The sequence below is a fragment of the Aethalodelphis obliquidens genome, unplaced genomic scaffold (genome assembly GCF_003676395.1).
Source record: "Aethalodelphis obliquidens isolate GAN/ISIS:26980383/991018 unplaced genomic scaffold, ASM367639v1 scaffold2, whole genome shotgun sequence".
NCBI classification, from domain to species: Eukaryota; Metazoa; Chordata; class Mammalia; order Artiodactyla; family Delphinidae; genus Aethalodelphis; species Aethalodelphis obliquidens.
Window position 1 is genome coordinate 4,730,142 of NW_020837946.1, and position 12,933 is coordinate 4,743,074.

Consider the following 12,933-nt stretch of genomic DNA (forward strand, 5'->3'; position numbering starts at 1 on the left):
TAAGAGGCTCCCACAAAAATAATAAAAATAAATAAATTCCCTGAGTGAGATGCAGGAAGGCAAATATGTTTTTGCTGCTCACATCTAGCAGATAAAATGTCGCTGTCTGATGACCTTCCTGAGAAGGGGATGGTGAGGACGTCTGAGGACGTATCCTTCACAATTTCTGGGGCCAAAGGCTCTGGAGTGAGCAACCGGTGGAGCAAAGTCATGAGAAGGGAGCCTGGGTGAGAAGCCACGTTCTCCGGTTTTTGGAAAAGTGTCCAGTCAAGCAGCCAAATGTCTCAGAGGGTTCCACTGTTGCTGTTTTTACACAAAACATGACATTTTAAAAAAACTGAAGTATAGTTGATTTACAGTGTTTCAGGTATATAGCAAAGTGAGTCAGTTATATATATATATTTTTTTTTTCATTTTCACATTCTTTTACATTATTACAAGATATTGAATATACTTCCCTGTGCTGTACAGTAGGTCCTTTTTGGTTATCTGTTTTATATATAGTAATGTGTATATGTTAATCCCAAACTCCTAATTCATCCCTTCCTCCCTTTTCCCCTTTGGTAACCATAAATTTGCTTTCTATGTCTGTGAGTCTATTTCTGTTTTGTAAGTAAGTTCATTTGTATCATTTTCTTTTAGATTCCACATACAGGTGATATCATGATACTTGTCTCTCTCTTTCTGACTTACTTCGCTTAGTATGATAATCTGTAGGTCCATCCATGTTGCTGCAAATGGTATTATTTCATTCTTTTTTTAAGGCTGAATAGTATTCTATTGTATACACATACCACATCTTCTTTATCCATTCATCAGTTGACGGATGCAAAACATGACATTTTGACCGCCCGTATGATGCTTCCTGCCAGAAAGTGAGGTGCTCACTTGTTTCAAACTTTATGCTCACAAAGAACAAAGTCCAAGCTAGCCTTAACAGTCATGAAATGCACTGCCTAGGGAGGGGGCCACAGGCTGTAGAAGGAAGCATTCCTACAACAGGCTTACTTCAAATGATAAGTTTACTGCAACTCAGGAGAATTTAAGTTCAAATGCTTCAATCAGAATATTTCAAATACCACGTGTTTCCTAACTAGTACGTGGAGCCTCCTGAAAAAGGTTCTTCCGATTCTCAAACACACGGACAGGAATAAAGTGGCCACACCTTGTAATCCTAGGAGGGCCCAAGGCAGAAGAACGTGTCGACGGCTCCTGGGGTCACACAGCCTGGCGCTCCTGTCCCAGCACCAACTAACTGTGTGCTACGGGCTGAACTGTGTCTCCGCAAAATTCACAGGGTGAAGCTATAACCCCCAATGTGACCTTATTTAAAGACAGGGACTTTAAAGAGGTTATTAAGGTTAACTGCGGTCATAAGGGTGGGCCCCAAATCCAGTACGACTGGTGTCCTTATAAGGGAGACTCAGCAGGCCAGGAAGAGAGTCCTCACCAGAAATCAATCCTGCTGGCACCTTGAACTTGGACTTCTGGTCTCCAGAGCTTCTGTTGTTTAAGCCTCCCAGGCTGTGGCACTTTGTGACGGCAGCCCTAGCAGACGTACACAGTGTGATGCCAGGCAGGTTACTCAGCCCCACCTTTCTCATCTGTGAAATGGGCACCATCCTATTTCCTACTTCATGGTTCAAAGGGATGACACTGAAGCTCTAGCACAGTGTCTGGCACTCAGGAAACAGCCAGTAAACGTCGTTCACCACTAGGACTGTGACAGATAATCGCCCCGTGTCATAAACACTACGGGGATAAAGCTGCAAGGGGGAGGACACCCTCTGACCAGGAAGAACAGCAGCGACAGGCCCTCTGAGAAGTAAAGGCTGCTCTGGCCGGCCCTCGGGGACACAGCCCACAGGCGCTCTGCCCCGGGGGAGCCTGGAGCCCTGAGCTCCACGCACTCAGAAGTCTCCCACCCTCATGCTGCCACTCAGTGGGGACGAGTCCTGACTCCCCACAGCCGAGGCAGAGAAACTGACACCAACACCCCTCCGCAGGGCAGTCAGAGCCCTCGGCAACGGGACGCCCCGGCCGCTCCAGCTTCCCTGCCTCACACCCCCTCCTTCTCTCTGCCCTGCTCATATCCTGCCCCCGCTGCCTCTGATGACTGCCTGCTCATACCTCCAAGTCCAGAGGGACTGACCAGCCCAGTGGAATCCACCGTTCCCAGCCCAGTGGAATCCACCGTTCCTCCAGGGGTACAGGGACCTTTCAACACACCTCCACTGCAATGCCCACCCACCAGTACTGGAGGGCAGGGGTAGGGGCCTCCCTCAAAGTCTGAGGCCAGCCTGGGTGGCAGGCATCTATCTTCTGTCTCTCCAAGCCCCTGACAGAGTCCCCAGGGCGTGTCCACACAGGATGAGTGTATGACAGTTACAAGCCAACTGAGTCTGGTAAGAAATAATGCCAAAACCAAGCATCTTATTGATTCATCCACAAGCTTGGAGAAACTTAGCTTTGAGCAACTTCGCTCTATTTGTGTGTGAGTTTATCTTTCTGAGCCCACAGGGAATTAGGTTTTCATCACCACTGTTGAACTTTTAAAGAAAATAAACAACCTTTAGGTGAAATGAATCACTAAATCAGGTATCACCCCAGCTCCTGGATTATGGATACACAGAGGACACACTCAGTCGTAACACGAACTTCCACTCTTGGAAATAACATTATGTTTGCAGGCTAGTTTACAGTGTATGAAGCGCTTCATTGCATATTACTTTGTACCACCGTCCTGCAGCCCTCCGGACCAAGGGAAGGATTAGGCTACATTGCTCTGCAGATTTATATTTAAATTACGGATTTTGCATCTCAGTCATTTATTTCAGCACTTTGAGCATTCTGTACACACCACACTGCCATCCACCTACACTGGCCGAAGTGTCAGGGGGTCTGCCTTACTTATCAGAGACGGATGACGGTAAATTCCAACGCAGGCGACCAGATATTCCAAAGTGTGCCAAGAGTGCCAATGACACTATGATATCTGAGGAGTCCAATGAAAAGCGTGTGTGCCCCCACCTGACCTATTAAATTAATAATCGTAATTGGCTGAGTCTGTCGTGAACCAGGTCGGATGCAATCCTCACAGGGCCCTGTGCACCCAAGTGAGGTAAATTAGCTTTCAGAGCACCGGGTCTCTGTCAGTAAATTACCTGCTTCTGGGGAGCTGGCTGGGCCCCCGTGGGTGCCGCGCAGAGCCGATTTGCCACACGGGTGAGCACAGTCTTCTCAGGACGCTGGTGCTCACGGAGTAAACAGGATCCCTTGTGGACACGGCGCCATGGGGTGAGCTCTCCCCGCATCCCGGGGCGAGGGCACAGCCGGCCCCTTTCTCTCCCTGCCAGTCTCTCTACAGTTTCGGCCCGGTCACCAGTCTTGTTTCCTCCAGGAAAGCAGACGATGGCTGGGTGGCCGACGACCCGGCTGTGAACGGTGTCAAACCTTCCGGAGATGCTATGAGTGAGCAGCGTCGGGTGGCTTTCTTCCTGCGGATGCCACACCCTCCACCCACCTCCCCACACCCGGGTAGACCCCAGGTACCAGACCACGCAGGTCAGCGCCTGCAGCAGGCTGGCCGAGGGGTTCACTCCAGAGGATCCTTTCACTTAATGGACAATTGCTGCTTTCTACTCAACTGAGAATCAAACACATGTATGGCTTCAAAACAGCTCACAGGTGACAGCAGAGCACTGAGGACAGTGCTGCCCAGGCCGCTCTGCCTCTGATGCCCTGGGAAGGGCTCTCCTGTGGCTTCAGTGGCTGCAGAAAAGGCCCTGCTGTCACTGGCTGTCTGTCTGCCCCAGAGGTGGCCAAAGTCCATCAGGGTTCAAGGTCAAAGTTAAGACCTTAAAAAAAGTCACATGAAACCAACAAGGCCCTACTGTATGGCACAGGGAATTCTACTCAATATTCTGTGATGACCTACAGGAGAAAAGAATCTAAAAAAGAATGAATATATGTATAACTGAATCACTTTGCTGTACACCTGACACTAACACAACACTGTAGATCAGCTATACTCCAATAAAATTTAAAAAATAAAATAAATAAAATAGAATGCTTCCAACCACTCAGGGGAAAAAATCAGAAAGTCACACGAAGACACTTGGTGTTTGGTGTCTCCCTGGAGCATCCCAGGATTCAACAGCTGAGCCGGGTCTCCAGCAGCACCTCAGGCCCAAGTTCCGAGAAGGTGCCTGGGTTGGACCAGGCAGAGGAAGAGCCAAGCGGAACAGGTGGCCCCTGAGTGCCTGTCACAGCTCGGGTCCCCGCGCACACCTCTCTGCCTGCGCTTCTTCAAGGTCAACAGAGACTTGTTTCTCTCAAAATAGCAACCAGTGGACGAAATACAGAGAAGACTTCTGAGCACAGGAAGCAAGCAGGCGCGGTGCTTCGCCCACGAATCTCTAAAAGCTGAGTCCCGCCGGCACTTACATCTTTAAGAAACAAGCCACCAGGCAAGCGGCACCCCAGCCGGGCCTCACAGGCCCGTGCGGGCCCTGCCGGGGGGGTCCACGGGGACAGCGAGGGGTCTTCGTTGCGGCCGGATTTACAGGCAGGCCCCGTGCTCTTCTGCAATCTCCCCTCTGCCTCACCGGGAATGCCCACCCCTTAGGGCCCAGCCGTGAACGTGGGACGGGTGTCAACAGCCGGATAAACACCATCAGTCTGTCTGAAGGGGGGAAGACCCCCAGACAGAAGCATAATAAAGCAGACAGTAGTTTCCACTCTTTTTCGTCCTTGGAAATCCCAGGAGACAACATTTAGGGAGGCGTGCGCTTGTTTCTTGTTTGTCCTCACAAATAAAACATACATACAGGTATTTTCAATTGTGTAAGCGAGACAAGATAAACTGACCAAGATTTAAAAAATTCCAACGTTCACACTCTAGTGTCAGTTACTAGGTGTGAGGCGACGAGGCCCTGAGGTCTGTTTTCACCGGGGGGCAGGACGAGCCCCGGGAAGGGAGAGGCCAGGCTGACGGGAAGGGAGAGGCCAGGCTGACGCTGAGTATCTGGACCATAACATAGAGATGAAAACATGCGGAAGGGAAAGAAAGAAGAAAGAGCACACAGCTGCCGTCCCCCAAACAGACCTCCCATCTGCCACCCACGATTTGCATGTCACCTTCTCCAGGCTCATTTGTACTTCATTTACTGCCAGTGACTTAACAAGATTTATGCAAATGACACCATAGGAGCTCCCCAACTCCCACCGCCATCAAGCGATTATGCATGTGCAACTCTCCACAGCAGTGAAAAATTAATACGTGACGAGCCCACGCGCTGCCGGGCCGGGCCTCTGGCCTTTTCTTTTTCTTGCTTTGCTTTTTAATTTTTATTCGAATAGTCCTTTTTGAGGAGAAGGAAGGAGATGGAGAAGCAGCAGCAGAAGCAGAACTCTTTGAACCAAACCTCCACTAAGACCTCAGAAAGGACGAAAAGGCAAGGTGGGCCCAGGTCCACCTCAGGAAACGAAGTTACTTTGCAGAAAATAAGTCATATCCTTGACGAGAAAGCTTTCACTGGGGAAGGAGGGAAGAGAGGACCACTGCCTGCCGTGCACGGGCAGCTCCCACGCTGGGGGAAGAAGCCTCTGTCTCACAACGAACGGACGAGCTGTAAAGCGTGAGCCAAACAAGGTTAAAATAACCGACCGGAACATGTTTGATCTGTAAAAACACGAGTCAGGCTGCAGAGCGTGTTGCAAGTGGCCTCACCCGTGCCCTAAACCGCCCTGGACAAGACGCCTGCGCGGAGGGGAAGACAGACCCCATGATGATCACAAATCCTGGCCCGTCCCAAAGCCACCCCCAGCCCAGCCCCACCCCACCGGGAGGTCCCTGAGGTTCAGGACAACTTCTCTGTTGTTAGGCAAAGGGCCCATGAGCTGGGGTTCAGGGACCCAACATACAGACCAAGCCCTGAATGCAGGCTGAGTATGGAGACAAGTGCTCGGATGCTGGTGGGAAGGGCAGGCTATCGGGACAGGAGGAAGGGACCCCGTGCAGCCCCGGACAAATGCGCGAGGACCCGTGTCCCTGGAGAAGCGCGTTGCCGCAGGCCCATCTCAGAAGGTTCCTCTCCACAAGCAGGAGGTATTTCTGTCTGAGGTCAGGGGTCGCATGTTTAATTTAAAACACGTAACTTTGCTTCTTAAGCTTTCTGAAGGCTTTTCGCCAACAGGCAGTGTACGGCACACGGCCGTGGGGATATGGGGGCCGGGGTCCAAATCCTGGCCCCTCAGCTTCTGAAGATGCCTGGTCTGGAAAGCTTGCCCTATGCGGGTTTAATTTAAAAATAAGGATAACACGGCTACCCGAACCGCACAATGTTGAGGGTTCAGTGACATGCTAGATGAAAACAGCGTAACGAGTACTAAGCCGTCACTTAGCTGTTCCAGTTCTGTAGTGTCTAGAACATTCCGGCAGGTACTGCCCCACTGGGCTCCGTCCTCTGTAATCCTCTTGCTTCAATTCTACCGGTTGAAGTCATCACTGGGAGGATTAGGAATTTAGACTGCCTCTAATGGTCTCAGTTCCTTTATAAAAATACAGATAAATCTGTATGGCAGCGTGCAAACCCACGTCAGTCCCTGTGACCCGCAGCAAGGCTCCGACGACAGTGTCCTGAGCAAGACCGATCTGAAAGTCCGGTTTTGCTGGAATCTAAAAGTTCTCGCTGGCATCTCCACATCCAGTGTCCCAAGCAAGTCGGTATCGTCCGGAGCCCATTTCACAGATGAGGATTCTGAGGCCAGGCACAGAGTCCACGGGACTCGGACGGGCCAGGTGAGGTCTCTGGGAGGCGTCTGGTCTGTGGCCACACGCGGGGGGCAGCTATGAGAGACACGAGCTACGTGCACTGCCTGTGTCACGATTCTCCAGAAAACCAGACCGTGATTTAGAGTTCGACAGGATTATCTGGAACATACACGACTGAAAGCTTCCAAGGAGTGGATAATACAAACTTTACGCCGCACGGTCAAGCCCCATCGGCACCCATACTGAAAGCCTGGCCTGTAAGGCGAGCGCCTCCACAGAGGAGCCTGGGGGTCTGCCTGGCTGGTGTGGAGGCCAACGCTCCCACCCGAACCCACAGGACACGTGACTTAAGGCCACAGTCTAGTATTGAGTTCTAATATTCCCAAAAGGAAATGTCCCGGGACCAATATTTTAAGTGAGAGGAAAAGAGTTGAATGCTTTTTCTAATTCTAGTTGAAACAGCATCAGCAGAATGAAAATTACACATTAAAATTACCTTATGTGGAGAGTTACGTTTACAAATAAATGCACAAAGAATAAACAACCGTGTGCTTGCATCTCTACAGCAAAGAAGTTGTTTTAAGAGCCTTCAAAAACACACTCACAGACGCAGAGAACAGACTTGTGGTTGCCAAGGGGGGCGGGGATGGGGCAGGGTTGGATTGGGAGTTTGGGATTAGCAGATGCAAACTATTATATATAGGATGGATAAACAACAACAACAGGTCCTACTGTATAGCACAGGGAACAATATTCAAAATCCTGTGATAAACCATAATGGAAAAGAATATGAAAGAGCATATATATATATGTATAACTGAATCACTTTGCTGTACAGCAGAAATTAAACACAGCATTGTAAGTCAACTATACTTCAATAAAATTTTTTTTTAAAAATGCAAAAGTCAGGGCTTCCCTGGTGGCGCAGTGGTTGAGAACCTGCCTGCTAATGCAGGAGACATGGGTTCGAGCCCTGGTCTGGGAGGATCTCACATGACGCGGAGCAACTAGGCCTGTGAGCCACAACTACTGAGCCTGCGCGTCTGGAGCCTGTGCTCCGCAACGAGAGGCCGCGAGAGTGAGAGGCCCGCGCACCGCGGTGAAGAGTGGCCCCCACTTGCCACAACTAGAGAAAGCCCTTGCACAGAAACGAAGACCCAACACAGCAAAGATAAATAAGTAAATCAATAAACTCCTACCCCCAACATCTAAAAAAAAAAAAAAATGCAAAAGTCTTAAAAAAAAAAAAAAAGGGAGAACAGCAAAGAGGAGGAAAGAGGACTTTCCTCAGTGGTTCTCCACGCCAGCCCACACACTGGCCGCTCAGCGTCTGAACACATCTTACGAAAACCTCGTGCACTTCCTGCTCTGGTCTCACCTGTGACGCTGGGGCCCGATCTATCCCGTCCCTCCCCACACCTCTGTGCAGAAATTGCCCGGCCCCCAGCTAAAGCTGTATTCCTACTGTTTCAAACAGATTACACTAAACTGTGGAAAGACTCCAGCCCTTTTCAAGGGTGGTCAGTGCCAACACGAGTTCCTACAGGATTGGTGAAACTGTCTAAGTACCCGGAGAAGAGGCAAAGCTGTTATCCTGCCCACAGATTCCCTTCCTCTGAAGCAGAATGCACTCTAAATCAACTGGCCTTCTTTCACAAACTAAAAGGTGGCATTTCCAGAAGCCATGGTGCCGGGCCGAACGCTTATTTTTATTTTCCTGGGAACTACCGCAGCCAAATAGGTCCGATGAATTCCCGTTTTACTTGAGACATAAAGTAATTTGGTACCCGGCTTCTGGGCTAATGAAAAACTATTCCAGGCTAGCAACACAGGCCAAAACAAATGCCTGCATTCGAGTCCTGTTGTGTAATGAGGAAGTTTAATTAAGGCCCCGCATTACAGCTGTAAATGTTCCCTTATATAATAAGGTCTAAATGAAACTGAACCTAATCAAAGTTACAATTCCTTCATTAGCAAATTACAAACAAGAGCGCACAGCTGACACACCGGCTATGATTATCACAACTAATTGCCTCGTTGTTACAAACCAGCCTGAAACAGTGTTCAGATGTCCGTCTGCGCGAGCAAATTAGGGCCACATCGGGCCACTCCTGTGATCACAAGGGGCTCTTGTATGGCGATCTGATTTACCCCTGTCGACTGGCGGCCAGCGGCCCAATCAAAGCCGAGCTACAAAGGCAGCCTTTGAAGCCAGTGCAGCCTCCAAACACACTCCATATGCAGGCGGGCAGACTGCACTTCATTAGATCTGTTGTCACATTTCCCTCTTCTTATTCTAATGATCCTATTTTAATACACACAGGAACCTCTTCTAATCGATGTCAAGTGAGTGACTTCTACATTCATCAACAGAGCACATCAAACAAACCTTGGCGCACGAGCCAGCATCACAGTGAGCAGAGAGCCGGGGTGTGTCTCCAGCTACAGGGACAGGAAGGGGGAAGCAGCATACCTGTTTAATTGGGATGGCTCGACCGCTCCCGATGCTGTCCGCCCGGCTCTCCAGGCCTTTTTTCTCTTTGTCTGGGTCACTCCCTTTCCGAGACTGCAAAGTAAAAATAAAGTTAGCATTTGGGGAAGGGCTGCGGTTCACAGATCGTGGAGGTGAGCCCCCATCTGCATGGTTTCTGCAAAACACACGCCCAGAAGCCCTGAATGAGCTATGTGTGTACCCACGTGCGCACACACAACCCAGAAGCAGACTGCTGGGGCGTCCATCCCCACCAAGCCATGACGTTACAGGGAGTTTTCTAAACTTTTCTTCCTACTTTTCCACTGCAAAATTATCTTTTAATTCTTTTGTAAAGAGTTCAAAATTCAATTACTAGAAACCAGTGGACCATACAGTAAAGTAACGCCCAACGGGAAAACACACTCTAAAACCGCAGTTAGTCCAGCCGAGGAGGAGAGGATTCCTCGCTGCTTGTTTGGGAAACCTATGACATAAACGTATATATTTAATTAACATCTGAAGGATTTAAAAACTTCTATTAACGTTTCGGCTGTGCAATTCAAAGGGACACCCTTAATTTGTATCAAGGTGCCATTAATGTTCCTTTTGATTGCTTCTGGATAGCTAGAAAAGAGCAAATTCAAAGTTAAAACTAGTTTAAGATACCACAAAAAATAACAAAGGGAAAAAGGTTGAAAATACCTTTTGGGGCAAAACAGTACTCTGGGGAAAAATGAGTGGCTTTGTTTGCCAAGTTCCTGAACAGTTTCCCTGGCCGTACTGCCGATGTACGTGCGCTGCCCAGGAGCGGGCAATCGGCGGGGAGGGCGGCAGTGGTCGCCCCAGTGTGGAAGCCACAACTCCAGCACACAGTGACTTGGCGACACTGAAGAAGCGCCACAGCTAAGTCTCCCTCTCTTGGTGGCATGAGAAAATGTGAGCACAATGATTTTCTGACAGATTTATTTTATTATGAGAGAAAGATCTGAGATTCGTCCTCCTTAATAACTGTGCTGACAAGTGACAACTCCACTCCATTACTTTTCAATGGGAACATTACTCACGCAATATTGAAAATGGAGAAACATTTTCATGTGCTTTTCAAATCTGGGATGATATATGAAATGAACAGACTTTGTGGTGTCCAGGGCAGCAGTGAGAAGCTAATGAAATCCAGTTTTAAAGGGCGTGAGATGGGGCCGCTGATTTTTTTTTTTTTTTTAATATTAAAGGGGGCGATGTCATAGGGCATAAGGGAGGAAAGTCCCCATGATGTAAACCCGGATCTGGGACTGCAAGGGGCACAAGGACTCCTCAGAAGACAGGCTTCTTGGATGATGCTAAGAAGCCGACATTTATTTATTGAACACCTGCTAAGTGCCAGGCCCCGTGTGCTTTTTTCTTTAGGATGCTAGAAGCCTGGAATGAAGTACCAGGAAACGAAACAAGCGACCAATAGGAAGTTTCAGAAGAACATAAAACATGACGTTTAACCTTTGGGCTAGGAAAGAAATAGAGATTTATCAATTCCTTGTCGTGAATTTTAGTTAAGAGTTGCGGGCTCACTTTTCTCTTTAATTAACTCTTTAATTAATAATCTGTGGTAAGAGCTACGTGACAGCCTTAAATTCTCTTTTCCCTACGTCTCAGTTCATAAGAAAGCTGGAATTTCAGGTTACTATTTGTAAAGTGAGATTCAAAGCTCACGGCGATGACTTTTAAAATTGTTTTAAATCAACAGAGACCATTAATGGTACTTTCAGAATTCTATGAATTCTAAATTTCTAAATCTGGAAATCTATCTTCATTATTCTCTATTAACCAGAATAATTAACAAAACAAACATTAAAAAAAATCAACGTCTTCCTCAAGGCAGCACATCTGTCCTCACAGCCACTCTGTCGTCAGAGCAGAATTTCCAGATTCCACACGAAGCAGGATTATGAACTAAGCTCCATGTTTGATCACACTCTCTGAGATGAAGGAGGTCGAAACTGATGTAAGACTTCACTGACAAAATGCAACAGAAATTCCCTACGGCTCCAACACGTCAGTGGAGAGAATCATAAAACTAAAATTTCAAGACAGACCAGTGGTTATTTGTTAGGCAAAAGGGTTTGCTGTATCGCTGTCTTACAGTGACTTTTGGTACAACGGGCTGTGATATACGTCATAAAACTGAAATCCAACAACGAAACTGAAACAAACCCATTGGACATAAGACACCACAGCACGTACAAATTCCCAGTAAGGTTCCTGATGTTTCTGCCAACTCTGAGACTACATCAGCCACGTCCTTACGTTCCAGATGAAATGGCTCCGTGAAATCATCAGATCCGAAGTCTCTCTGGGTACCGCTGTCTGGGTCAGGAGTGAGTGTGCAAGGCATCCAGCCTGACACACAACCAGAAACCTAACGGGAGTTTATCACACCCATCACAGAAGGTCGGGGGGAGCCGGAAGTGGGACCGTGTAGCCTCCGCAAACAGCGAACACAGAGGAAAGAAAGGCTAGGATAACTCTCATTACCATCTCCTTCTTTAGAGGAATGTTTAACTTTCCCCCAGGCGATAAAAGAAGCTGTGAAGGGGCACCCCGTCAGCTGCCTGCTTCCAAGGACAGGCAGCATCGCTGACAGGAGCCCTCACTATCAAACAGAAACCTGCTTTCCCCTTTCTAACTGATGAGTAAGTCGAAGGCTGCTGGAACACATGTAATAGGATCCACGCTCCCCTTCTCTACAGAAGACAAAATACCATTCAAACAGGTCTATTTAGACTATCAATTTTGCTGCCTTATTTTTACAGAGCGTCTCTATGAGCTGGGCTATGCCTTTTTCACAAGCTTAGGTTACTGGGTATGCTTGGCTCTGTTTCGGGGTGTCGGCATTATATGGTAAGCTTTAAAAAATTCCATGTAAGTTGACACCACGATTATAAGGCTTGAAAACAGGCAAAGCAACGTACAATTGTGGACACGTACTAGAAGGAGTTTAAGACATGCATACAGATAATAGACACCAAATCCAAGTGAATGCCGATCCCTGGACCAGGGGTCAGGGGGATGTATCCTGGAGGGGCACAGTTTATCTGTGGCTGGGTTATTTCTAGAAGAAGTAACCGCTGCAGTGGCAGAAAAATGCTTGTATTTGCTGAGTTGCACGGTGAGTACATGCATGTGTTTTTTTAAACTCCTACATGTTTGAAAATATTTCCTAATAAAACATCTGAACCACACGTAAATAGGGCTACTAAACTAATCATCCTAAGTGCCACTATTAGAAACCAGGAAGTGAATGGAGATAGCCTTTGAATATTTCTTTTCTCAAAACAATGATTTTTTCTCAAAGAAATAAGCAAGATAGGATATAATTTAGCTTTTTTTATCAGTGAAGTACCGTTCTTACTGCCAATATAACACATAATTTGCTACCACAGGAGAGACTTTTTAAAGTTTGTAATATTTTGTAAAAGGTGCGTGTGATTTATTTTTGCTTAAGATTTTTCCTTATTTCTGCACATGTGTATATGCCAACAGAAACATCTGGGACTGAAGAATGTTAGCCCAGAGTGGTACATTTACAGGTCATCAGATCCGAAATTTACACAATTCATAAGCACGTTATTTGAAAAATGGTGTGTGTACTACTTAATTACCTCTGGCCTCTTTATGAGGGTCTAATAAA

At 47.6% G+C, this 12,933-nt stretch overlaps 1 protein-coding gene across 8 annotated transcripts in view; it reads right to left on the bottom strand.

The window, feature by feature from the left end:
- The window catches only part of AGAP1 (ArfGAP with GTPase domain, ankyrin repeat and PH domain 1), a 552,897-nt gene that overhangs the window by 266,767 nt on the left and 273,197 nt on the right, over nt 1-12,933 (bottom strand). For all 8 annotated transcript variants that reach the window (XM_027117564.1, XM_027117546.1, XM_027117554.1 and 5 more), the window contains exon 9: nt 9,249-9,341. In XM_027117564.1, coding sequence (XP_026973365.1) covers nt 9,249-9,341 — 93 coding nt within the window. The remainder of the gene's footprint in view (nt 1-9,248; nt 9,342-12,933) is intronic.